This window comes from Momordica charantia (genome assembly GCF_013281855.1).
Source record: "Momordica charantia cultivar OHB3-1 chromosome 8 unlocalized genomic scaffold, Mcharantia_2.0 BLBB01000008.1, whole genome shotgun sequence".
Taxonomy (NCBI): Eukaryota; Viridiplantae; Streptophyta; class Magnoliopsida; order Cucurbitales; family Cucurbitaceae; genus Momordica; species Momordica charantia.
This window is the reverse complement of record NW_028275166.1, coordinates 26213168-26241150: the sequence shown is the minus strand read 5'-3', so window position 1 is coordinate 26241150 and position 27983 is coordinate 26213168. Positions and strand designations below refer to the sequence as shown.

Here is a 27983-nt window from a genome sequence, read left to right as displayed (position 1 = left end):
CAATTTTTTCATAATATTGTAAAAGAATAGACAAAACATACTTTATTGTGAGTTCGAATTTCAGTCGCGAGGGATATTTATATTTAGTCGATGAAACTGAGAAGATTTTCGCGGCAATCACCCTTGAACCTTTTGTGCAGCTAAAACCCCATGGAAGCAGTTAAAACCCCCTCGCCTTCCTCCACCTAACGTTCTTCCATTTTCACTCATCGAGAAACCGCCGGAAGGCCGAAGCAGACGAGGATGTACACCAGACGAGCAGCTTCCCAATGGTTGAAGCGACTGACCTTCCGTTCTACAACATTCAATCGCACTTCCGAAGCTCCTACCTCCATCAACGTATCGATCTTCTCCTCCCGCTGTATGTAATTCAAGCCTTTTCGTCTTCTATGTAGCTATATTTGCTGATGCAACAGTGTTGGTCCTGCAATGGTATGGTGTGAATTATACAATGTCTGGATTGACGTTTGTTCAGCTAGTAATGGAAACAGAACATATGGTTTTTCCGCTCTGATCTCTGAATTACAGAATTATGTGTCGTTTTTAGTTATCTTGTGATAGGACTCGTGTTTGGGACATGTTTTTTTAATTGATTTGCTGGCTTTCATTTTTGTCTGATATGTTGTTCTTGCAGGCAACGTGAATTCTTCTTCTCGGAATAGTCGCAATGACTATCGTAATGGTTATTTCAACGGATATCCGTGGGCTTTATTATCTGGACCTGCTGCAGGTCTGCTCTTTTCACCGTCATGCTCATGCGTAGGTGTTTTCATTTTTTAGATTATTAATTCAGGTGTGATTATAGAGTATGGTTTAAAGTAATCATCAAACTAAAACTGGAGGAAGTGGTTTTTTTCTTTTGTCTTTTTTTCCTGGAATTTTGGAATTTTCTAAATCTTCCTCTGATGCTGGGCCCATGTCCTATGGGAACGAAAATTCTCGTTCTTCCACTTGAGGTAGGCCAAACAGTGCATCCCACTTCACAGCTAAATGGTGATTCTAACTTCTGGATTCGACAATTTTCCCCTGGAGTTCTAGTTTGTCTAAGAAAAGACAATTGAATCGGTAGTTGCAACGGATCCACTAAAGCTTCCTCAAACCATACCAAGTGGGGCAACTGAATAGGCAATACAGCTCTTAAGGACATATCTTCAACAAAAAAGCAATCCTTTTCTTCCCAAATGCAGAAGTGCTTGTTAATCACACCACATCTATTGATTTCCATGGCTTTTTCAGTAAGACAACAGGGCTAGACTTGTGACAGAAGAACTGAAATCAAGCTGGACTGAATGAACAAACTTGTAACAGAGAGCACACACTGATCTAAAATCGATCCTAGTCTTGTAACCAACTTGAAGCGTAATTGAATCAATCTTGATGAACAAGTTTTAAAAAACTGAAACCCTAAGGGAGGAGAGAGAATAGAGCATCCTTACATTTGGATTTACTCTCTTTTTCCCTACATTTTGTTGAGCTAAAAGAAAATTGTAAAATTCTCCTACACATCGTTGAACTAAATTCCCACTGCATGTTGAAAGCGGAAAACAGCAGTTGCCAACAAAGACTTGCATAGGAGCAACAGAAGAAAATATGAATCTGATCTTCTGTTAGACCTCCAGTAACTAAAACGTATTCTAGAAGGGGTAGAAAGGGAATTGTACTAGGAAGAGGAGAATAATCAAGGGAGCGAAAGAGAATAACGGCCTGGAGAGAGAAACTGGGGGCAGGCGGGTGGTTGGTTAGGGCATAGTAGAAATAGACTTGGGAGAGAGGGGAGGAGGGATTGGAAAGATTACTAGCTCAAGGTAGCGGTAGGGAGAGTTACCCACCCTCTCGAATTGGTGGGGTGTTGCTTGTAACCGCCTTCGGGCTTTTTTTTTGAATTCCAAAATCTTTGTGAGGAGATACCTCTCATATTGGTATCAGAGCCATTCGAACTTGGGAAATTGAATCGCAGATGACGGTGAAGGAACTTGAACTGCGATGCGAGGCGACGGAGAAGGAGATCACCGACATCAAAGGCGCCATTACTAGTCTGTGTGGGAAGGTGGATGAACAGCGGGCGATGAGCGAGCGCATCCAATCGATGTTGGAAGGATTCATGTCGGAGATAATTGGCGGGAAGGCTTCTTCACTAACGCAACTCGGTGAATCGTCGATTCGGAGAGATAAGCAGACGAAAGAGCCGACGAGGATTGTCCAGATTAACGAACCAGGGTATGACCGAAGCAAATTCAAGAAGGTAGAAATGCCAATATTTATCGGTAAGGATCCTGACTCATGGTTATTTCGTGCCGAACGGTACTTTGAAATACATAAACTCACAAACGAGGAAAAACTAGTTGTATCAGTAATAAGTTTTGATGGGGTAGCACTAGCGTGGTACCGTTATCATGAGAACAGAGATCGATTCACTGGTTGGGAGAATTTGAGGACAAGGCTACTGGATCGATTCCGAAAGTCGAAGGAAGGCCGACAATGTGCTCGCCTGTTGTCGATCAAACAAGAAGGGAACGTTGAGGAATATCAAGAAGCATTTGAAGCCTTATCGGCGACTTTACCCCAACTACCCGACGAGGTGTTGGAATCGGCTTATCTCAACGGGTTGGACCCGGTTTTACGGGCAGAGGTTCTGGCTACAGAACCCATTGGACTAGACCAAATAATGCGCAGCGCCCAATTGATTGAGGATATCGCCACAGCAGCTCAAGGTATGGGAGAATCCGCGATTGACCGTCCGACAAAGGGCAGTGCCATCGGCGGAAAACCAACGGTGAAGACAACGGAAGTAATTCCCACGCGAACGGTTACCTTGGCAAGCAAACCAGGGCCGGCAGCTCCTTCTAATATGGGAGCAACGGTGAGGAAGGAAACAACCTATAAACGATTAACAGAGGACAAGTATCGCAAGAGGAAGGAAAAGGGACACTGTTTTCGGTGCGACGAAAAGTTCACACCAGGGCATCGATGTAAGAACCAGCAGTTGCGAGTGTTCATGGTTCACGATGAGGAGTTAATGATGTTGGAGGAAGAAGATAGTACGATACAGGAAGAAATAGTACCAGAAGAGACAGAAAAGGCCGTTATGTGCAGATTGAATACAGTGGTTGGATTAACAACTCCTGGAATGATCAAATTAAAGGGGGCATTGTAGGGCAAGGAAGTGGTGGTCCTCCTAGATTGTGGAGCCACTCACAATTTTATTTCGCAGAAATTAGTTGATGAACTCCACATCCCTCAATCAGAAACGTTTAATTACGGAATCATTGCAGAGACAGGGACTGCTGTCAAAGGGAAAGGAATATGTTGTGGAGTGGTGATGGAATTGCCTGAAGTCACCGTGGTTGAGGACTTCCTTCCTATAAAACTCAATGATTTGGATGTGATCTTGGGCATGAAATGGTTACAGGCCATGGGCAAAATGGAGGTAGATTAGCCAGCACTAACTATGACCTTTATAAGAGGGGATGAGTGCATAGTTCTCAGGGGTGATCCCACACTCACTCGAATGGAGGTTACCCTCAAACGATTGGCACATGCATGGGAACCCTCAGACCAAGGCTTCCTCGTGGAACTGCGGGCCTTGACAACTCAAAATGATCCTCAGAGAACCGTGCAGGCGGAGATAAGGGAGGAAAGGTCGGAGAGAGTGGAAAAACTCTTGGCCGAATATGCTGATGTGTTCCAGAGCACGAATGACCTGCCTCCCCCAAGGGCAGTGGACCACCGGATCCAACTCAAAGATGGTGAACCTCCCGTGAACGTCAGGCCCTACCGATATGCCCACACTCAGAAGGAGGAAATCGAAGCTATGATCGCAGATATGCTCCAAAAGGGGATTATACAGCCAAGTATTAGTCCCTACTCTAGCCCGGTGATCCTTGTCAAAAAGAAAGATGGCAGCTGGAGGTTTTGTGTGGATTATAGGGTACTAAATCAAGCTACCATTTCGGACAAGTTCCCAATTCCAGTCATCGAAGAATTGCTAGACGAGCTGCACGGGTCGCAAGTGTATTCTAAAATTGATCTGAAGTCAGGATACCATCAGATCAGGATGGCAACCGAAGATGTACCGAAGACTGCTTTTCGCACTCATGAGGGTCATTACGAATTCCTCGTGATGCCTTTTGGGCTCACCAATGCACCGGCCACGTTCCAGTCCTTGATGAATCATATATTCTGGCCTTATCTACGTAAGTTTGTTTTGGTCTTCTTCGATGATATCCTTATATACAGCCCTAACATTGATTCCCATATAACTCATCTTACCCTGGTCTTTAATGTGTTGCGAGATAATTCCTTGTGTGCCAATCTTAAGAAGTGCCAATTTAGCCAATGGAGAATTGAATACTTGGGGCACTGGATCTTGGCAGAAGGCGTGGAGGCAGATCAGGCCAAAATACAAGCTATGCTCCAATGGCCAATTCCCTCGAACGTTCGGGAATTGCGAGGCTTCCTTGGTTTAACAGGCTACTACCGCAAATTCGTATTAAACTATGGAGTCTTGGCGGCCCCCCTCACCCAGCTGTTAAAAAAGGATTCCTTTGAGTGGAATTCGCAGGCTACCGAAGCTTTTGACAGCCTAAAAAGGGCAATGTGTTCCTTACCTGTATTGGCTTTACCAGACTTCAATCTGCCATTTGTTGTAGAAACGGATGCATCTGGTACGGGCTTGGGAGCGGTTCTAGTGCAGGAGCAGAGGCCTATCACCTACTTTAGCCATACCTTGTCCCGGCATAGCCAAGCTAAATCCGTGTATGAACGTGAACTCATGGCAGTGGTAATGGCTATACAGCGATGGCGTCCATCTGTTGGGGCAAAGATTCATAGTTCGCACAGACCAGCAGGCATTGAAGTTTCTCTTGGAGCAACGTATAGTGCAACCTGAGTACCAACGTTGGGTGTCCAAGTTGTTGGGCTACGACTTTGACATACAATATAAACCGGGTTTGGAAAACAAGGCAGCAGATGCCCTCTCTCGGATGCCACCAGGACCGTACCTTGGAGCTCTGTCAGCCCTACTTTGTTAGATGTGGAGTTGATTAAATCTAAAGTTCAGACTGATCCCCAACTTATTAAGATCATAGCAGACCTGCGGCAAGATCCAGACAGCCATCCCAAGTTTACTTTATGGCAAGGTGAGTTACGGTATAAGGACAGGATGGTGATATCCAAAACATCCTCTCTTCTACCCTCGATCCTACACCTCTACCATAATTCTGTATTGGGAGGACATTAGGGCTTTTTACGCACTTACGATTATGTGGAGAACTGTTTTGGCATGGGATGAAAGCTGACACAAAGCGATTTGTGGAAGAGTGTTGTGTTTGCCAGAGGAACAAGACCATAGCAATGTCACCGGCAAGGTTGTTACAACCACTTCCTGTACCGGACCGCATTTGGGAGGATATTTCTATGGATTTCGTTGAAGGACTCCCTAGATCACATGGATATGACACCATTTTCGTAGTTGTCGACCGACTGAGCAAATATGCTCACTTCCTTCCTCTGAGTCATCCCTTCACGGCTAAGTCAGTGGCAGCTGCATTCATTAAGGAGGTAGTGAGGCTTCATGGATTCCCTCATTCCATCGTGTCAGATCGGGATAAGATTTTCCTAAGTAATTTCTGGACCGAACTATTTTGCATTCAAGGGACTAAGTTGAAGCGAAGCACCGCCTACCACCCACAAACAGATGGCCAGACGGAGATCGTTAATCGATGTTTGGAAACCTATCTAAGGTGTTTTTGTGGTGAGTCTCCACGAACTTGGGAACAATGGATTCCTTGGGCAGAATACTGGTACAACACTACTTTCAATGGTTCTTTAGGTACTACGCCTTTCCAAGTCGTGTATGGGCGTGCACCACCCCCATTACTCAGCTATGGCTCTTCACCAACTTCCAATGACACACTCGAACGCCAGTTATTTGATCGCGATCAAGCCTTAGCTGTCCTTAAGGAGAATTTGACGCGGGCACAAGGACGGATGAAGAAGTATGCGGATACCCGACGAACAGAATGGGAATTTTCAGTAGGGGACAAGGTACTTCTGAAGCTTCGGCCCTACAGACAGAAATCGTTGGCTAAAAAGAGGAACGAGAAGCTTGCAACCAAGTTTTTTGGCCCCTTTGAAATCACTCAGCGCATTGGCAAAGTGGCTTACCGCCTTGACCTGCCTATGTCAACCGCCATCCACCTTGTATTCCATGTGTCCCAATTGAAGCCAGCGAAGGGTTCGAACTGGGAAGTGCAATCCATCCCACCATACCTCACCACAGACATGGAATGGTTGGCTATTCCAGATGAGGTCTTTGCCACGGGCGTTAATGAAGCTACGGTAACACCAGAGGAGGCCACCTGGGAAACGATCCATGTTTTGTCTCACCAATTCCCTGATTTCCACCTTGGGGACAAGGTGGTTCTGAATGAGGGGGAAGTTGTTAGACCCCAGTAACTAAAACGTATTCTAGAAGGGGTAGAAAGGGAATTGTACTAGGAAGAGGAGAATAATTAAGGGAGCGAAAGAGAATAACGGCCTGGAGAGAGAAACTGGGGCCAGGTGGGTGGTTGGTTAGGGCATAGTAGAAATAGACTTGGGAGAGAGGGGAGGAGGGATTGGAAAGATTACTAGCTCAAGGTAGCGGTAGGGAGAGTTACCCACCCTCTCGAATTGGTGGGGTGTTGCTTGTAACCGCCTTCGGGCTCTTTTGTTGAATTCCAAAATCTTTGTGAGGAGATACCTCTCATCTTCATTGGCCCAGTATCCAGTTACGATGAAGCACCTAGTTTTGCATCAACTAAAATTGAGGTTCTCAAACAGGAAGATACTTGGGCAGGGGAGTCTTCTGTGTCCTCGTTATTCCCTGAATTTTATGTGTGCTCATCAAACAAGGGATGAACATAGCTTAATACCGGGTGATTGAACAGCAACCATGGGATTTGGGAGTTGGAAGAAGATTGTTTGACAGGAGGTGGTTAGATGGGCTGAATTTACGGAAAAATTAGATGTGATCCAACTGGGAAGTGGTCAAGAATTTTTACTGTGGAAACTAGAGCCATCTGGGATTTATCAGCAAAATCTGCTTTCATCCATCTCACTAAACCTTCTGCTCTGTTGAAAACTCCTCTGGTGGACTACATTTGGAATTTCAATGTTCCAAAGAAAGTGAAGTTTTTCTTATGGTCCCCTGTGTATGGAATTTAAGCTGACAAGCTCCAAAGGAAATTTTCCCAGTGGGCTCTAGGCCCTTCAGTTTACTTTTTATGTTACAAAAGCAGTGAGGCTTTAGCGACCATATCTTTCTTCACTGTTGAGTTTGCTCAAAGAGTCTGGAACTTTATTTTGAATAAATTTGATTTGGCTAGCTGTCTCCCAAATTGTGTGCATTCATGGTTTAGTTTTTGGATAGCATTGGTGGAGTTTTGTTTAAAGGTAACACTAGTGTTTTGTGGAATTGCACGGTGTGTGATACTCTATGGCTTATTTGGAAAGAGAGAAATCAAAGGATTTATGGAAACAAGATTCTTTTTGTAATAGTGTACAACATACAACTTGGTGGTGGTCAACCCACAAGAAAATCTTTTGTAATTGTAGCCTTATGATTATTAATGATTGGAAGGCTCTGCTTATATAGTTTTCCGAGCCCGACCCCTCAGGTTGTTTACCATTATTCTTCCAAATATATATTGATTATTTCTTGTAAAAACAAAAGTTCTCAAACATTCTGTTTGTTGTTCGTTATAAATAGCTGAGGGGCTTACTTTTTTATGGGGGGTTGTGAGGGGTGGGAAGGGTTATGTTTTTGAAGAACTTTCTTGCTCTGGCTCTCTTTTCTCAGTTATTTCATTTCCTTTCAGTGTTTCTTTTCTGCGAACTTTCAGAATAGGGAAAAAAGAAAGAATTGATGATGCCTTGAGAGTGATAATTTGTTGCCATGACATCCAGTGACCTCTGTGGTGCAGCTATAATACTTGGAATAAACTCAAATCCTGTCTTTGCTAAGGACACAACATTTAAGCCAAGTTCTGAAAATGGTATTGAAGAGAATGACACTATTGGACTACGCAAAGTGGAGGATGGTTCTGTCATATCAAATATACATACTTCAAAGTGGAGAGTTTTTACAGATACTGCTCGGGACTTGTTTCTGCAGGCAAGCATTATTTCTTTTACCTTCACTAGTTGTTAATTCTTTTATGATTTGCACGCTGAAGTATTGTATTGTTTTTCTTTAATTAGGGAAGACTTGAAGAAGCTGAAAGATGTTTCGTTTCTGCGCTTCAAGAAGCTAAAGAAGGTTTTGGGGAGAGGGATCCTCATGTTGCATCTGCCTTCAACAATCTGGTATGCTAGCTGCTGGATTTTTAAATCTTTTGAAAAATCTATGAGTAAAGACTGCGATGAAATAATGCCATTTATTTCAGATTGGGTAGCATTATTAAAGTGATACTAACAACTACTTTCTTTTTCTATTCCCTTTTTAGGCAGAATTGTATAGAGTCATGAAAAGATATGACAAAGCAGAACCAATGTATTTGGAAGCCATCAACATATTGGAGGAATCCTATGGCTCTGAAGATATAAGGTTCTGGAAAACTGCTGCAATCTTTTTTCTTGTAGCAAACCTTTCATTTTTTTTTCTTTACTAGAAGTATCCCTTTTACTAGCTTTACCAATATGCATTATTTGTACATAGGGAATAGCATATAAATATTGTGCAACAGCTTTGTTTTATTGCATGGAAATGACATGTAGTTGCTTAGTTCATTGTTTTAATGCTTGCCATGCCCAAAGGAGAATTTTACGAACCTGTAGAAGCGAGAATAGGTTGAAGAAAGAGCTTTCTAGTGGTTTTTGTATATGCCTTTAGACCCACTCGAAAGGGTGAGGATTGTACTTTCAATAATCCTATGCACAAGGCATTTGGCTTCAAAGGGAAGTGCCATTACCCTTTGGACAAGGCCTCATGCAAAGCCTTAGATTCCCAATACCCAAACTCCCAAGATCAACTAGCCTGGAAACCACTGCAGATTTGGGCGATATTCCCTTCTATAATTTTATTCCCTCTTTTGTACCACCTTTCTTCGTTGCTTTGTGGCCTTGATTACGTCTTTCTTGAGTGTTTCCTCTTTTAATTTTGGCTTCTGTTGCTATTTGTCGGATAGGCTATGGTGGATGTTTCTACTTTACTTTCTTTGCGAATTCCATCCATGTTTCTTTAGGTAGTAGGGATATTTCCATTTGGCCTCCTTCCTTCTAAGGGGTTTTCCCGTAGTTCTTTCTTTCTTTTGTTGTGCAACCCTTGTCTTCCCCAATCCCATTCATTTTCCTCATTCTGGAAGGTTAAAGTCCCTAAGAAGCTCAAATTCTTTGCTGGGCAAGTTTTAGACGGGAGGGTTAACACCATAGACCAAATTCTTAGACATTCCTCCTTTATTTTGGGTTGTACTCTTTAGTGGTGCATTCTTTGCATGAGTGCATCAAAGGACCTGGACACATCATTTGAAGGTGTCAGTTTGCTTGTTTGATTTGAGATTGTGTTTTGGAGACTTTTGGTGTTCACTTGGCTCGGACTCATGGTTATTGCTTTATGATGTTTTCTTTCTTTCTTTGTTTTTTGTTTCTTTTTTTTTTGGCCGGGGATTTGGCGGGAGAGAAATAAGAGAATGAGATATCTTGGGAAGAGCTTTGGTCTTGCATCAGATTTAATGCTTCCTTTCAGACTTCTGTATTAAATGATTCTTGATCTTTTTGATTGATGCCCATTTTTGTACAGCTAGTCAGTCTCTTGATGGGCGGTTCTATTCCATGGCCTTGTATTCTTTCTTCTTGCTCAATGAAGGTTGGTTTCTCATATAAGAAAAATTCTTACATGGGTTTAGTTTTTGCTTGAGAATCAGAGATTAGCGGGGTTGGATGCTTGATTTTTCAGTGTTTAGGAATAACTTGGTGTCAATTTTAGGAGGACCATTGGTTAGGATAAAAACTCATTACTATCTATAGCATGGAACTAATCCATGCTAATAGAGTTTGGAGTATTCATGTTTTGCAAATTATTACAAAACACTTGCAACCTTTCTGAGAGGGTTGGAGCTCTCCCTGATTCAAATTACTTACACAAAAAGAGACATGACCCCTAACACAAGACTCCCCCTAGCAAAATAAACTACCCCTGACACTCGCTATCCAGCTGTTGGAGGGGAATTTCCTTCTTCGCCCTTCCTAGCATACTTTTTCCTCTGTTTTTGATTTCTGGGATTTTTACCCCCTTCGTTTCTAATTACAATTCTGTTGCAACAATAAGGTTATTCTTGTTTAGCTGTGTAGAAAACTACTCATGTGAAAACTGATGGCCAATCTAATATGAATTTATGATGTAAACAATATCATGTTTGATAGTAGACATAAGACCACCCATGAGGTATATGGTCAATCAGGCATAATTTACAACCAAATATCTGTTCGTTTGCTTGATTGAATATTGTGTTGTTCATTTGCTTGACATCGCTTATGATACTGTGCCTTTTATTAGGTCAAATTTAATTTATAGTCCAAGCTTTTCAATTAGTTCTTTGGTCTTTTAGTTCATCATTTTTTCTTAATGAAATTACTTTCTGAAAAAATAAGAAAGACATTGGAGGTGATTTGAATTCTTATTGTTCAGGGTTGGTTCTGCACTTCACAACCTTGGACAGTTTTATCTTGTTCAGAGGAAGCTAAAAGAAGCCTGCAACTGCTATGAGGTATTAAAATATTTTCAATTAATTTTCACTAGTTCCGTAAGCATCTTTGGTCTTGCAGATCATAATTTTGTTTTTGTTTTTATTTTGTTTTTTTTATTCTTTGGATAAGACATATACTGATTATTATTATTATTATTTTCTTGAACAAGATGCAAAAGACATATACTGATTATTAGATAAGATGTCCAGAGTGTTATGGAGGATATGAAGACCTTCCTTGATGTAACTAACTCTACATAAGTTAGTTAGAGTTTAAGTTGTTAGTTATTTTGAGCTTTAGTTGGCTTAGTTAGGCTCTTAAGCCGTATGTTAGGACACCCCCGATAGTGAAGACCTATTCCAGGAGGGGTAAGAAAGGAATTGTGTTGGGGGGGTAGGTACGTAATTTGTTTGGAGGGAAGGAATAACGGTTTGAGAGTGGGGACCATGCTAGGAGAATGGGGAGTAGAAAAGGGAGGGGAAGAGTAGGGAGAGAAGGAGCCTTGTTGTGAGTGCTTAGCGGTTGTTTGGGAGAGAAGACCCACCCTCTCGAATAGGTGGGGTATTTGTAACGCCTACGGGCTTGTCTTTTTCTCTGAATATCGATTCCACAAGTGAGGAATACCTCACACCGTAGCCTTCTTATCTATAAATAGGAGGCTCTTTTGTATTTTTAGGATTCATTTTCAAACATGGCTTACACCATTACTATCTAGATGTCCAAGGAGACTACAAAAATGCTGTCCTATTAGACAAAAGAAGAAAGAGCATTGCATAACTCTTTGGAGAAGACTAGAGAGATAAAAAAATTCTAAGATCTCTTCTGTGTCATATTTTCTGTTGTAAAAGAATCCGTTTATAACTCTTGTCCAAGTCTAGCAAAATGGCTAACACAACCCTACGGCACAAGACCACAAACTTTCTCCCTGATCTCGATATTGCTAGCCAATTGAAAAGAAGAATACTTTCCTCCTGACCACTAAAAATTATTGACTGCCTATTTATTTTTTTGAAAAAAGAAAAATATCTCTTTTCTCTCTCCCTTTTTGTAATTTCACCCAAACTCTCATTTGAGATTGAAAAGAAAGAACCTAACACAAAGAAAAGATTTCCAAAAATTACACAAGCCAAAAGGTAAATAAAACATTTAAGAACTCCAAGAAAAGAATTGGGAAGCACAACTAAGCATTGCTTAGCAAACTATGCAAAAAGAATCAAGATTGGAACGTTTAGGATGTGTTGCCTAACTTAGCAATGGCTATGAATTGGAATTTTCACTACCTCTGTATTTGTATGTCCTCCTTGTTTTTTGTATCTATTTTTCATTTCTCAGCAAAGGAGGGCAATTCACTACCTGTTCGGCGCGCCTGAAAATGGTGGAATGCACTCCTTCCCTAAACTCTCCCCTCATCACTTCGATATGGAAGTTTAAAGTTCCCAAGAAGGTTAAAGTTTTTTTATGGTCACTAGCGCATAGAAGACTAAACACGCATGACTTGCTTGAAAAGAAGTGCAGAAATGGTTTGTTTTCCCCTTCTGTGTGCTGCCTGTGTTAGAATAGTGGTGAGGATATAGACCATCTTTTTATCCACTGCCCTTTTGCGTCAAGGAACTGGCATGCCATTTTCAACCTTTTCGACATCTCTATTTGTCTTCCAAAGCAGATTGATGAATGGCTTTCAGAAGCCCTACAAGGCTGGGGGCTCCCTAAAAAGGTTAAAATGGTGTGGAGGTGTACCTCTAGAGCTCTCTTATGGCAGTTATGGCTAGAAAGGAATGCTCGGGTCTTCGAGGATAGATCTTTTCCTTTTGACATTTTTTGTAGCAATGTACAGCATAATGCTTCTTGGTGGTGTATTAACCATAGGAAATTCTTTTGTAACTAACCTTTCCCTGTTTTTGAGCATGAGGAAAGCGTTTGTCTAGTTTTTTCTGGGTGGGGTTCCCTCTACCCAGCCCCTAGCTTGTTCCCCTTTCTTTTGGTTATAATATTTTATGAAAGTTTCTTATCAAAAAGTTATAATATTATGAAAGTTTCTTATAAAAAAAGAAAGAAAGTGTAGTTTCTTATTAAAAAAAAAATGCACTAGCTCTGTAAGCATTTTTTGGTCTTGTGAATCGTAATATTTTTTTGCATTAGTAAATTTGACACGTAATTCTTGATAGTTGGTTGATGTTTGAAACTCCTTTTATCAATTCTTACTTTAAATACTAATATATTATGTACAAATTATTTCCAAAGCCTAGTCTCGAATGATTTTTTTGTTGTTGCATATTTTCGTTTACCGATTCTTTGATGTGCTAATTCATGCTAACATTTTTTTTCCCTTCTGGTTTATGTTTTATGACTCATTGGACAGCGGGCACTGAAGGTATGAGGCTGGGCATCTACACTCAATAAAAAACTGCTGTTTTATCATCTCACTCGTGAATTTTTATCCTTCAGATCAAAGGTCGTGTTCTAGGACATGGCCATATGGATTATGCAGATACTATGTACCATCTTGGAACAGTACCCTCTAAGATCCTTTCTTTATCCTATTAGTTTGCATCTTTTTAAATAGTTTACGTTGACATGGAGTATGGACAGATTCATAATCAAATAAGTTCAAACAATTATTAAGAGCTTTGATTGACGTATGAGGGTCTGAGGATAAAAATGAAATTCCTACACCCTTCAATTAGTTTGCACCTAATATTTCTTAACAACGCACCAAATGCATCAACGACCATGGAAAAATATTATGATTATGGAAGTTGTTGCCAGGCTTCTTTTCTTGTTCTTTATATAGATACATACATATGTATATAGATATATACATACATATGTATATAGATATATACATACATATGTATATCTATACATACATACATATCTATATCTATACATACATACATATATATATCTATACATACATACATATATATATCTATACATACATATATGTGTGTATATATATATATATATATATTTATTATTATGAATTATTCGTACTAAATATAAAAATCATGATCAAATGGTTTTTAATTGTCTGAAGTTCTTCAAAGTTTTGGTTCTTAGTTAATGGTAGACCTAGAACTAGGAGCAAATTGATGGGTTCTGGGAGCCTTGAGCAAGGTGATCTGTTCACCTCGTTCCAACTTTCCCTTTCACTTTGCTAGTGAATGATCCTAGTGTGATTGGTTCTATTCCTTGCCGAACTTGATTATATTGAGTTATTTCTGGTGTGCCCAATTGGAGGTTCAATAACACTTGCTGATCAAGTGAAACATTAGTCTTATTCAATCCTCTTGCTTCATTATTTCAACCTGAAAAATTTTGGAAGCATATTACATTTATATAAGGTCCAATATTGAAATAATTTCAGAGTTTTCCTTGACTTTTTACGTGCCAACAAACAATTCAAAATGCCTTGACCTTTTTATAACAAGTCTGAGTCAAATAGTAATGATTTGAAGCCCCTCTTTTTACACTATTTCCGAAACCCAATTGTATAGATGTATAAAATATAGGATTTTTGATCCTAGAAAGAAAGGGAAATAGATATAATAAATGTTTATGCCCTGAGGCAACCAGGAAATCTCAAAAAGGTTTTCTAAAAAAGGAATTTCTGACAGGGAAACAATTTGTAGAGGAGATATACCTATATATATATAAGCCTATAGTTGGTAACAGATCTACAAGATTTATAACATTTAATTTCCTAAAATATACATAGTAAATGAAGCCAGATGGTTTGACACGACCAAGTTATGTTGGTTCAATGTTGATTTGATAGTAATGATACTTACAATAAAATATTATATACTCTCCTGCAGGTGCTATACCTTCTAGGGAAGGAAAAAGATTCTGAAGCCCTGATCCAAGATTCTGTAAGGATATTGGAGGTAATATCAATATGAATTGCAAGGAAGGTGCGTCTTGTATTATATCATATTTATTTTATTACATGTCTCACAACCTGGTATTGTTTGGTTATGTAGGAAGGTGGCTTAGGCGAGTCAATTCTCTGCATTAGAAGATTGCGATATCTTGCTAAGGTTATCCTTAATCCTATATTAATCTATGAACTTCCTGATTTTATTCCCTCTTGGTGTATCTAACATTGGCCCTTTTATTACTTCGTAACCTACTTCCTTTGCTAGGATGGATAAACATTAGACGTGTAATAATTTAAGAAGCATCCCAAACATCACTATATATATATTGTTGTATTTTTATATATAGCGTGCCTCGCGAAAAAAGGTTCGTGTTTTTTTTTTTGCGTGTCGCGCTTAAGCTCCCAAGTACTATTGCGCTTGAGCTTTAGAAAACATTGGTAATGGATGATGGAGAACAACAATACATCTAAGAGCAGTCAAATGGAAATAAGGTTATGGTCATTTGCTGGAAAACTACAAACTAAGAAATGAGTGGTGACGAGTGGTTGCGAATGACTAGGATTAGGGGTGTGGGTTGAAAGGCACATGTAGAAACCCTTAGAAAGATATATCTTCTGGTTTCCATTATTCTTTCAATTTGTGAAGTGTTGGACGATAGTCCTATTTGTATTGTGCTCATTCGCTCGTACCATCTCTACGAGTTTATGCTCTATGGATTTTGTTTTACGTTTTTTAGGTAATTATGCGTTGTTTTTTCCTTTTTTCCTCTGTTATTTGTTAGATAGGGAGATACAAGAATATTTTTGTTAGTTTGGAGAGGAGATATTTACTACTGGGCTCCAATTATTTGCAGGAGTTTTCTTGTAAATATTTTTTTCCTTCTTTTATGCGATCCTTCCCCAATTAATTGCCTCTCTTTCTCCTTGTTGTGGATGATCAATGCTCCAAGAAGGTAAAGTTCTTTTCTTGATAGTTTTTGCAAAGGAGAGTTAACACTTTGAGAACTGTATCTTGAAACATTTGTCCTTTCTGTTGGAGCTGCAGTTGTAGGGTTGTGTAAGAAGACCTTGATCATGTCTTTTCCATCCATTTGCACGTTTAGACTGGGATTTCCTTTTAATGTTGTTTGGTGTTTGTTTGGCTTGAAACTTGTTCTATGAATCTATCATGGAAGAGGTCCTTTGACACCTACCATTTCGTGATAAGGGCTAGATCTTGTGGTAGGTTGGTTGTTCACTGCATTGTGGAGCCTTTGAATTGATAAGGATAATAGATTTTTTTAGAGGGATTAAGAGGTCTTAGAAGAGGTTTGGTCTCTTGCTAAGTTCAATGCTTTTTTTCGAGGGTCATTTTTTTGAGGATTTTTATCATTAATCGCAAGGTTTTTGGATTGAAGCCCTTTCTTGCATTGTTGGTTCAGTTTGGGTTGGCTATCTTTTTATATGCCATTTATATTCTTCTATTTTTCTCAGCTTGATTTTTCAAAGTAAGGTGCACTAGGAAGAATGGCAACTAGGGTTATAGTTGTCAGGGTTTCTAACAACTACAGGTTTTTTTGGCAGCTGTAATTTTTCTATAATGACTTACTTTTGTGAAGAACATAATATAGTATTTGTTATATATTGAAGGTTTAAGGTCCTTGTAGAAAGGAGAAAGACCGATACAAATAAGAAAAGGACTGAAAATATAGATAACACAACTATTATCAGAAATATAAAAACTAATATTTACTACTAATATGGAAGAAAATCAAACAGCTTCCCCTTCTCTGCTGTAGGCAACTGCTTCAAGAAGGAAACTTGAGGCAACTAAAGCATATGCGAGAATGTTATTTGGCAGTAACATGAGATTTCTGCATTTTAGTTTATGATTGTTTTGGTTCAATATATGATTATAAATGAATATGTGATTGTGAGCTTGTTAGTTTTAACTTGTACATTTTCCTCTTCCATTTCTTTTTCCCTTAAACACATTCTATAGTTCTACTTAAGCTGCAGTTAATCTTTTTGTTATTTTCATGATGCTCCAGATACATTTGAAGTCTAATCATCTTTTGGAGGCTGAGAATGTACAAAGAAAAATTTTACACATTATGGAATTATCAAAGGTTCATCTTGAAACATTTTTGTGTGTTTGTTTATGCTTTAGTTTATTTCTCTGGATGTAGTGCTCCTGTAATGTTGTTTTTAATGTTGAGTATGTGCCAGTCGTTTTCTCTCTCTTTCTGTGATGTAAACAAGTTGCTGGAAATTTTATTAATGTAGGTAAACAAGTTGCTGGAAATTTTATTGATGTTAAAAAGTGTCTCACATACAAGTAATGTACCCTATTTATAATAGGCCAACAAAACTAACACCTAACCAAATAACTAACTAACTACTTCTTAAAGCCTTCAACAGCTAATATAATTCCAATGGCTGTAAGGCCTTTTAAATAAAGAAGCAGCTAGTTTTAATAAAAACTCCAACATCAATATCTCTCCCTTTGAAATAAACTCGTCCTTGAGCTTTATGTAGCCATGAGAAGGAATCTAGGGCATGATAATTATATAGATCTGCCACATTGAAGGTAGAATTGATGTGGAGAGAGGAGGGTAGATCAATCTGGTAGGCATTTGCACTAATCTTGCCAAGAACATTCAAAGGACCATATTTCTTATTGGTTAATTTGTTATGTGATCTTATTGGTAATCTTGATTTTCGCAAATGAATCATCGCCAAGTCACTGATTTTAAAGGACTTTGCAGGCTTGTGAACATCCGTCCACATGTTTGTACTTGGTAGGTGTTCATGGACCTTGTTGTGTAGTTCTTGAATACGATCAACCATCTATTCAACCTTTAAACTGGTTCATAAGACGCAAGAGGTGCTTGACATATTGGATAAGCCAAATGATTTGACTAGTCATTTAAATAGTTAGGCGTTAGTTTTTAAGGCCTTGGAAACTATAGAGTAGAGGTTTGCTTAATTTCAATTCAACATCAGTTTCACTGAGTTGATTGTGTCCCTTGGGGAGGTTCGCTTGATTCAGGGGAGGAAGGACTTTCGCTTTTGATCCCCTGGTCCTTCATTGGGTCTCACTTGTAGATCTTTCTTTAATCTTTTGAGTGTCTCGTCGATTTCCCCTAATGCCTCGTTGTTCGCCTGCTTTGGAAGGTCAAAATTTTAAAGAAGATTATGTTCTTTGCTTGGCAGGTTTTATATGGAAAAGTTTATACCATGGATCATATTCAGAGACGTTCTTCCTTGGTGTTGGGTTTTTAGTGGTGTGTCCTTTGAAAAAGTGCTTCTGAGGATCTCGATCATATTTTGGGAAGCTGCCCAGTCTATTTGGGGTTGGTTCTTAGGGGCCTTTGGGCATCCTTGGCTTGTAAAAGGGAGCGTAGGGCTATGGTGGAGGAAGTGTTGCCTTTATCCCCCTTTTTGGGGTAAAGGAGCCCTGATGCATCCCCCTGATGTGGCAGATTTTTTTTTTTTTTTTTTTTTGCTATTTTATGAGGTATTTGGATGGAGAGGAATAGTAGAATTTTTCGAGGGTGGAGAGGCCTTGGGAGTTTGTTTGGGATTTAGTTATATTTAATGCCCCTTTATATGTGTTAGTTTCTAAAGCATTTTGTAATTACCAGTTAGTTGTTATTCTTTTAGATGGGGGTTTGGATCCTCTTTTGGTGGGCTTGTTTTTTTATGCCCCTTGTATTTCCTTTCATGTTTTTCAATAAACCTCGATCTCTTTTAAAAAACATCAATTTCGGTTGGAACAGTATTTGATGCCTCATTTTATTATTAGAGCAAGAATGAGGATTCCTTTTCCTTAAGCATGTCCAACCCATGTGTGATAGTGAAGAGCTGTTTTTTACGGTTTGGATTTTCTTTAATTGGTTTCTTGTCCTCTAGTTTTCCTTAAGGGAAGGAGCACAATTTTTTTACCCATCCAACTAATTTCATAAGTATTTCGCTTAGCCTTCCTGAAAGGACGTGGCAAGCATCCAGCATCACAAATAATTTGATTTTTGTTGTTATTTCTTATTCATAAAGGGATGGTAAAAAATTCATTTACTTGGGTTTCCCTCCTTCTCTGATCCAACTAACTTAATATGGGTTCAGATGTGGATCAACCTTTAGATTTAGAGTTGAAATAAGGTTTTTGGACATTATGTTCTGACTACCCCCATTATCAGCAGTAACTTGACATATCTTACTGATAATGGTGCAATGAGTTTGAAAAATGGTGGCATTGAGAATGGGACTTGGTTTTAGGTGTGAGGGCAACTTGGAGGACATACGACAATTGTTCTCCATCATTTGGTTGAGTATAAACCTTCTTAGGATCCGTTAGCATAATCAATGTCATCCTAATTTTGTTCTTGGATAGCTAGTGTTCTTTGATGTGGGCACTCATTTGAAAGGTGAACTAGCTGTCCACATATAAAACATTTACCAAGATTAGAAATTTTCCGGGAGGAATTACTTTCCAAACCTTTTGTAGGTACCGTGGTTTTAGGTGTGGGCTTTTCCTTTTGATTTTGATTGGAAGAACTCCTTGGTTGAGATGTTTTTTGGCCATCACTAGTGTTATTTCTGTAAGTTTGGAGTGGTCTTTCCCGATTATCTTTGACGACCACTTCCTCTATTGATCTTTTCATCTTCTTGTTCCTCAATTTTGGTTGCCAACGTGACAGCATTGAAAAGGTAACATAAAAGGATGGGGATTTACAATCCTCTTGATGTTGTCTCGAAGTCCACAGACAAATCTTGAAATTTGTTGTTATTCATTTTCTACTAGATTATTTCGAGCTCTTAAGGGGTGCAATTTTGGTATTAGTTATAGAAGATTTGTTCTTAATTAGCTGATTATTTTGTAATTTCTACCACCAAGCGGAAGCTCCACTCTTTAAGTCTAAAAGCCACAAGTTTAACTTTCTTGTTGTTCGGAGCAGTCATATATTCAAAAAATTCACTAGATTCTTGATCCGATCAAGAAAGCTTTGGAGAACCACCTTCATCTTGAATTTTTTGAAGTGTCTCCAATTGGTTGTTGTCTTCTACTTGCCTAACGTCCTGAATTTGAGGATCTTCTCGAAAGAAGTCATCTTCGCTTGAGGAATTCATGAATCTTGGGATTTGATGTTCTTGCAGCCTTCCATTGCCAGATTTTCTTGTTGTCTTGGAGGAATAGCATGATCTTGGTTTTCTTAAAGGGCTCAAACTTTTCCTGTTTCTCTTGCCTTGTTGATGGACATTTAATCCCATTTTATTGGGTAAGGTTTCCAATCAAGGGCTGAATTTCATTCATTTCACCTTTGATCGGTTCTACCATAGCTTCTACCAACTTCGTTGGTCTAAGGCCTGATTTGAAGAAGATGAAGCTTCTGCCTCTACTAGTAAGTTGGAACCTCGTCTAACTTATGGATCCTAAAGACTTTTTTTTTTTTTTTTGGAAATTGAGGGCCGGATCGGTTGCTTTGATACTGCCTTTAATCTTACCATCATGTTTTTATATGGCCAAGCTTATGATAGTAGTGACATGCTCCATGTCTTGTCTTTGATTGTTAAAAAAAGTCCTAAGTGAACCAAATAAAAAAGTCCTAAGTGAACCAAATGAGATATCACCACGAGTTTCGTTAGGCAATTCCACAAAAAAGATATACACAAAATTTGATTGAAATATTTCCAAATATCTCCAACTTTTTTTCTTTTTCCTTTTTTTCTTCAAAATATTTCCAAATGTGAGCAAATTATGAAAAAAATAAGCACACAAATAATTTGTGGATTATCAGGGGATTTTAACCATGATGGTTGGAGAAAACTCCAGCCAATCACACACCCTACCGAACCGAGACATGAGACAAAGGGCGAAGGTGTGGTTGATCTGGTAGTCGGACTTTAGGGTTTTGTAGATCTACTGGCAGTCATCCTTCTATGAAGTACTCTTCAAACTCTAATGACTATAAAAATCCTAAGGGCCCACAAAATTCTAACAGGTCACAAAAAGCTTGTGAGTGATAAAATTATGAGAGGAATATTTCATATCATTCATACACTAGAGTTACATATATTAGGCATACATGTAACCCTAAACTAATAGAGTATAGAATTACAATAAGAGAATAATCAACTTCAATTTACATCCATATCATACTATAACATTTCTTATTCAAATTTTAATTTCAATATAATATTCTTAGTCTTTAGGCATACCATTTATGTTGGACACGGATACATTTTCCAGAGCAAAGTGTCCTTACTTCATACATATTAAGTTCTTAGGTAGTTTATGAATACATAAAACAAGTAAACTGGGACTTTAGTTTTTGGTTGATCGAAAGACTTAGCAGTTGTTTAATAAATAACAATATTTCTTTTAACCTCTATGAGTTTTTTGTTTTTCTTTTTTTCTGGTGTATACGTGTGTGCTCATTTGGTTAATTGACAATGTTTAATATCTCTTATTGATGTAGGGATGGAATTCTTTGGATACTATAAATTCTGCTGATGGCTTAGCCTCAACGTTGTATGCCAATGGATGCTTGAAGGAAGCACAAGAGCTTCTTGAAAGGTAAACTGGTCTTAGTCAATTGATTAAAAAAAAGTTTTTCCTAATGAAGTCATTACTTTCAGGTGTCTTGATGCACGGAAGACTATACTTCCGGAGGGCCACATTCAGGTTTTCAAATTTTAACTATCATATTGAATTCCGAGGATGTAATTAATTTTAAATTTTTTCTATTTTTTTAATGCATTTTTGTTATGTATGTGAGAGAAATGATTGAGGTTTTTGAATACTTGCATCCTGATTGAGGTATGTGAGAGATAATTTTAGTGCATACTTGCATCCTTATTAATTTTTGGCTGTTCTTTGAAGCATTCCTAAGTTGTCAAGGAGTGTCTTTTTTTAGCTTTGGATTTTGTGCAGCGTCTCCTCGTGGTTATCCTTGTTTGAAGAGTTTTTTGGAAGTGCCTCTTCTATTTTTCTGGGATGTAGATCTTGGTTTTTCTAAATTATCGCTGGCTCATATGTTCCTCTGAATGTTTCGAAGGTTGACATAGTTCTCATGGCCTCATTTTGAATAAACTCGCTCTAAAAGATTAAACAACTTCGGTTTTCGCTTCATCGAAGAAGTTTTTGAAGTACTTTGGTGTTTCAAGACTGGCTGTTTGTTTTTGAAGGTCTGCAGTTTCTCTCATGGTGCTCCTCCTTGGCTGGCTCTTTCTTGTTTTCATCATTTGAACTTTTTTCCTTTCCATTAATCAATGTGAAGTTGTTTCTTTTTCAAAAAAGGAAAAAAGGATCCAAGTATTTGAAGAATAGTTTGAACTATTATTATTGCATGGTAACTAAAAAAGGAAGGAAACTCTCATCCTAGACATCCTATATCCATGTTGAAAATAAAATTTTGGATTAAAACTTTATGTTCTTTTGCATGCTTTTTTTCCCTATCTTCTTCTTCTTCTTGTTTCATGGAGCCTTTGACTTGAGAGGGACAGAAGAACTTTAAAGACGGTTCGAGAGGTTAGAGGTATTGGAAAGACTCTTGCCAAGTTTAATGCCTCTCTTTGGGTGTCTGTGACTAAGGATTTTTGTAATTTATCCTCTAAGCCTTATTTTTTTGGATTGATGCTTTTTTTTTTGTCTGGTTAGGTTTGTTATTATTTGATTATTTTTTTGGGCGATTGTTCTTTAAGCTCTTTTTTATTTTTATTATTTTTCTTTATGAAAGCTTGGTTTTTTGATAAAAATAAAATGAAACAAAAACTCTGTATGTAACACCTGCTAACCACTGAAGGTATGAAACTATCCAAATCTCCAGTGGAAGACCCAAGAATATTCAAAGTATCCATCATAGAATAATTAGATTGTTATGTTTACTTCTGATGTGGAGTATGGTCAACAAATTGTTTCTTTGAGACATGTCAAAATATTTAGTTGTGGTATTTTATTTTCTGGTTTTGTATGATACATCTGCTCCTCTTTTATGATTGTGTCACATGATGGATTAATTAATTATATGGCACTTTCCACTTCCCCTAACTCCATATCTACTAATGTGGTGCAGATTGGTGCTAACATGCTTCACATTGCTCGAGTGTTAATGCTAAGTTCCAATGAACTGAAGGAGATTGATATTTCTAAAGCAGTTATTGCTCTTGATAAAGCTAGAGAACTTCTTAAAAGTTCAATAAGGTTTGTTTAGTTTTCTATCATAGTTCAAAGGGCTGCTCTAAAGGTCACGTGCATAGGCTAAATTCCAAGAAGAAAACAACTTATTTACAAAAATTAGAAAATGGCAAAGGAAATAAATATTTAGAACCAAAATTGAATAAATCTGTATATTCATGAGTCTACAATCCATGGGGATATGATATCTTCCAAAACTATTCATATTCATATTAACCATCACTGAATTCTATGTTTAATTGTTAAGGTTGTAAGAGAAATACTCAACCAAAGTTTCTTTAGCATTATAAAGAAATGGATTTCCCAAGGTCAGTCTTCAAACTTAAGATCTTCATGAAAGGAATAAAAATGGTGAAAACCACCCTTTGAAACTTAACTTGGTCTCCTGAACAAAAAAAAAAAAAAAGACGATATCGAGTACTCAATGCCATTATTGATTTTAGAAATGCAATGATTGGTTGGAAAATAAATCCAGACATCTAGCGGACGTTCTAAGAGATTAACTGTGTCAAGCTATTTGTTAGAGTTGATTAAACATGTGGTCATGTATATGTGACAAACCATCTGCCCTGGTGACGAGGAGCAAGAAGTGTAGACTGGCTAATATGGGAAGAAGTAAGACCAGTAATACTTAAACATTTACACTCGAGACTGGAAATAATCTTCTACTTGATGGGATAGGGGGAACAACATAGGTGAAATTGGGAAATCATATCATTTAAAAGGTTACTAGTATAAAAGCCCTTCCAGCTTCCTGAATTTTATCTTCTAAAACATAGAATTAAAGACCATTGATCTAGTTAGCTTCATAGGTTTAATAGGGTTTTTCAAAATCCTTCCCCACTATTTTCTCGCAATTGTAGATAAAGTTCCATGTGTATTTTTATCTAATAGTGACTGAATATTGGATACAAGAATATATGCAATATGTATATGTACATGTACTCGCGCTTCACTTTGAAATGTTGTATAAGATAATTCAGGTTACATTTAATATTCTTTGTGAAAAAATTAAGGATAATTAACCTAGATTGACTTAAAATCACTGTAGTTCAGCTGGGTATAAATTATATTACAATCAGCTTATGCAATTATCTCTATTATCTCTTTGTGATAGGATATCACGAGGAGTATTAGATAAAATAAGCAAGTACGGGGAGAAGAAAAAAATCCATGAGGATGGAGAAACTAGAAAGGATGGGCGTACGGCACTTTTAATATTGGTTGGTTTTCCTTTCTTTACAATCAAGAAATGAAGTTTCGTTGTTTTTAAATTCTTTCCCAATTTACTACTTGATTCCAATCTTAAGATGTTATAATTTTGCCCTATATAACTTAAATCATTCTAAAGGCTAGTTTTTTCCCCTGTTAAATTTGTTTTCCTTAAATATAACTATTACCTGAATGTTTTTGGCTACGTATTACTCAATAGTAATTCAATCAATTCATGAGCTTTTAAGCATCAAGGCCATTACATGGCACTGCCAATAGGCTTGGAGTTTTGAGCTCAACAACTATTTTAGATTTCGTCATTCATTAAATGTGAATTTATTCAAATGAACAACCAAAATGAAATGAATGAGAATGTGAATAATTATTCTAAAAATCATAATCTGAATATAATAACTTTGTTGGTTAATAGTTATTGATATTAAGAATTAGAGCCAGATATATTTAAACTAATCGAGTTACTCAAACTCCTGATATTGAAGTTTTTCCTTTTTGAAAGGAAACAAAGAATGGAGCTCATGAAATTGAAATGCCAAGATTGGTTTGAACAAAATGAAAATGAAGTAAAACTATAAATCATTAGTTTCAAATCAAAATTTGAATGAACAAAGTTTTTTTAATGTTGGTTATTGATATAAAGAACAAATTTGATTGTTTGGGTAGGAATTTACTCATGTCAGTTGGACCTATCTATATTGTGTTTGCAGTTACAATCACTTGATTCTCTCGGGCATCTGGAGATTACCTTGCAAGAGATGCAAGGATCAAAGGTTAGCAGTGATGGCTTAAATAAGTGATAGTGTCTGAATCATACAATTGCCTCTGAACTGCAGTAGTAGTGGGTATGGTTATATCTGTGAGCGTTCGGGCTACTTACTCACATGACTAATATTATAGGTTCAACAATCTGACCCTACAATCATAAATTCACTTTTGAATTGAATTAGTATGTACAATTTGTAAAATAGTTGAGATACAGATAATTGTTTTACTCTCTTTTAGCTCGGATTATGTCTTAGCTAATATTGGACCCAATTGCTGAGTTGTACTCATCTTGAAGAAGGTGTGTAGTACAAGATGGAGTTTTGTAGAACAGCCATCCAACTGAGTTCACACCGTTGTAGACTTGGTCAGTCCAGTTGATCTTTCATAAAATATCATAGGCATCGAGTTGAATCCTGAAAACCATGGAAGTAAAAGAATAAAAATCGAAGTGACTGCTTTTGAAAGACTAAAAACTAGGAGAATAAGCACAGATGGAGGAGAGAGAAAAGACAAAAGTGATAGAATCTACTATTAATATTCGAAGGGCATTATAGAGGGCAAAGGAAGAATTAGAGAGTTCTCGAATCTCTCCCATACAGTCCTAGACAAATGACAAAAAGGCACCTGGGTGCCCACTAACACATGTCCTATTTCCTTCCACCCTACCCTCTCTTCCTCTCTTACTCTCTTCCTCTCTTACTCTCTTCCTCTCTTTCTTGAATACACTTTCTTCGTTGGGGGCCTACTAGAAACAAGGAACTTTTTTAGTTTTATCAAATTCATTTTGGATCAGTGGACACATCCAACAAGCAACAATAGTCCCTTTTTGTTGTATTAAAATTTACCAATATAATTCCAGGCTCTTCTACTACCAACTTTTTTTTCCCTTTTTTTTAACTGTCGAAACTTTACTCCCCTATACCAGGGGCATTCTATCTACTACCAACTTTTGAACAACTGGACTGTTGTTGATGTTACAGGAGGATCCTTCGCTCATTCTGGCCGAGAATGTACTCTTTGAATGCATTTCTGCTTATCAAAAGGTAAGATGGTCTAATGATATTTCCTTTTTGCTATGCCTTAAGCTTGATATCAATGACAACATGACATGCATCTGCCTTTTAGGACAACTCAGGGTGATACTAATTTTGAATTTTGCTTAAAAGATGTTGTTTACATAATTAAGACTAACTATGGGGACAAGACATGGATATGATACGACACAGACATGATCATTTTCTAAACATCTAGGACATAGACACGACAATGATACATTTATTAAAATATACAATTCTATTTAGTATATATCAATTTTTATACAAGAAGGAAATTCAAAGTCAATAAGTTTATGCATTTTTATGTTTAAAAAATGAGCTTGATTTATTTTGCTCTCAAAATTTATTATTTTATCCTATATTACTATTTATGTCTATTTATTATTTTGTATGCTTAACAATATTTTGACCTAACAAGTGTCAATCCATATTCATTTTGTACAACTAGTGTGTGACATACATTTATTGAGCTAACAAGTATTTGATACATGTTTGAGAACACGTTACAACAAGTGTTTGACCTAATAAGTGTCAGATCTATATTTACTTTGTACAACTAGTGTATGACACACATCTATTGAGCTTAGCAAGTGTTTGATACTTGTTCGACACACATCTATTATTTTTTTATCCTATATTACTATTTATGTCTATTTATTATTTTTTATGCTTAACAAGTGTTTGATCTAATAAGTGTCAGATCCATACTCACTTTGTACAACTAGTGTATGACACATATCTATTGAGCTAGCAAGTGTCTGATACTTGTTCGAGAACACGTTACTGTTACCTAAGTTGAAGTGTTTGTGCTCATTAGTTTACTTGCATTTTCTTTAGGATTCAACTAGATTTGTGTTCTCATTGTGCTTATTAGTGGGTGGTTGGATAACCCACCTTAGTGGGCGGTTTTGTAACCACCCGTTAGTGGGGTAGTGGGCGCCTAAATAGGAGGCACCACTTTAGTGATGTTTGGTAACCTTAGTGGGCGCCTAAATATTTTCCTTTTTTTTATTTTTGAAACGAATAATAAATATAAAAAATAAATATAACATAAAAAATTTTGAATATTTAATTTTAAAATTTAAAATTTAAAATTTATATATAAAAATTTTACGTTTTTGAATCCAAAATTTTAGATAACAAGAATGAAAAAATTGTTACCTAACATGTTTATGGTACTTTCTCAAAAAAGAAAAAAAAAAGAAACAAAAAATAGTTACTAAACATTGTTATCTTTTTCTTGATTGAAAAAGAGAGAACGAGAAATAATAAACTAGAAATGAAAAACAAAAAATAAGAAAAAAAAAAACATTACTTAAAAACTTCACTAGCTAAATATTAGAAAACCAAACTTTCCTAAATAATATTTAACACCGATCTTAAACTTTCTCAATTTTGAAGTATAGCTTGTACTGAAGTAACCATACAATATCAAAGTGATACATGATATACGTCAGTACTTTAGTGATTAAACAAATTTTGAATAATAATGCTCATGCAGTTCAAAGGTTCAATTTTCGAGACCCCCGAAGTGAAGGCCGAGTACTGTGCATGTTTGAAGCATCTCTCGAGCCTGGTTCGTGACGACAAAACAATTGGGCAAGCAAGAAGAATCAGTTTGCAAGATCTGCAAGACGAAATCAGTCGCCTTGAGGTCGAATTGTCTCCCTACAGAAAACGAAAAAGTTGAAACCTTGTTGCTTCTTCAGAGTTCAGTACTGGAACATTGCTATGGCTTCCCTCATCAAAAGCAGCAACATGGTGAAAAGGTTCCCTACTAACTTGTCTTATCTTTCTTGATGATTTATTTTGGTCTATGTTCTTTTTCATATTGGCTTAGCCTTATTGCAATAAGAGCTGCTGCTTTTGGCAGTTCTTTTTCTTTTCCTTCATTGATGTCTTCTCATTAAACATTGTATAATATTTAGTCATGTTGTCCTTGAAGTTTTAGATGTCGATATCGATGAAAATGTTGAAGTCAATTTCAGGAAAACATCGATGGAAATATAAATGAGTATTTAACAATTTCTAAATGAGTTAAAAATTATTAATATTAATATTATGTCTATATTAGTTATATATTGTGTGATATTATGGAAATGTTGCTTTTATCTTTCATTTCAATTTTGTACCTATGGACATGAAAATATCC

General features: G+C 37.3%; 1 protein-coding gene across 6 annotated transcripts; it reads left to right on the top strand.

The window, feature by feature from the left end:
* The first annotated feature begins 43 nt into the window (after window positions 1-43).
* On the top strand, window positions 44-27908 carry LOC111013309 (Tetratricopeptide repeat (TPR)-like superfamily protein). 6 transcript variants are annotated; one of them, XM_088127290.1, is made up of 18 exons: window positions 44-361; window positions 635-759; window positions 7948-8155; window positions 8242-8346; window positions 8487-8587; window positions 10667-10745; window positions 13085-13096; window positions 13171-13236; window positions 14544-14612; window positions 14709-14765; window positions 16636-16713; window positions 21064-21161; window positions 21224-21269; window positions 22660-22787; window positions 23899-24004; window positions 24719-24781; window positions 25757-25819; window positions 27333-27908. In XM_088127290.1, exons 2-18 carry the CDS (start codon window positions 668-670, stop codon window positions 27519-27521), a joined length of 1560 nt encoding a protein of 519 aa, XP_087983416.1. In that variant the 5' UTR covers window positions 44-361; window positions 635-667; the 3' UTR covers window positions 27522-27908. The 6 variants fall into 6 exon arrangements, with proteins under 6 accessions (XP_087983416.1, XP_022143433.1, XP_022143432.1 ...); XM_022287740.2 differs by having other exon boundaries at window positions 45-361; window positions 635-730; window positions 7965-8155; XM_022287741.2 differs by lacking the exon at window positions 16636-16713 and having other exon boundaries at window positions 635-730; window positions 7965-8155.
* The last annotated feature ends 75 nt before the right edge of the window (window positions 27909-27983 follow it).

Excerpts from the sequence above, each read along its gene's own strand:
- LOC111013309 (XM_022287740.2), top strand. The coding sequence starts at position 244 with ATGTACACCAGACGAGCAGCTTCCCAATGGTTGAAGCGACTGACCTTC. Across the intron at positions 24,782-25,756 it reads AAGAGATGCAAGGATCAAAG|GAGGATCCTTCGCTCATTCT; the intron begins GTTAGCAGTGAT and ends TTGATGTTACAG. Across the intron at positions 25,820-27,332 it reads GCATTTCTGCTTATCAAAAG|TTCAAAGGTTCAATTTTCGA; the intron begins GTAAGATGGTCT and ends ATGCTCATGCAG.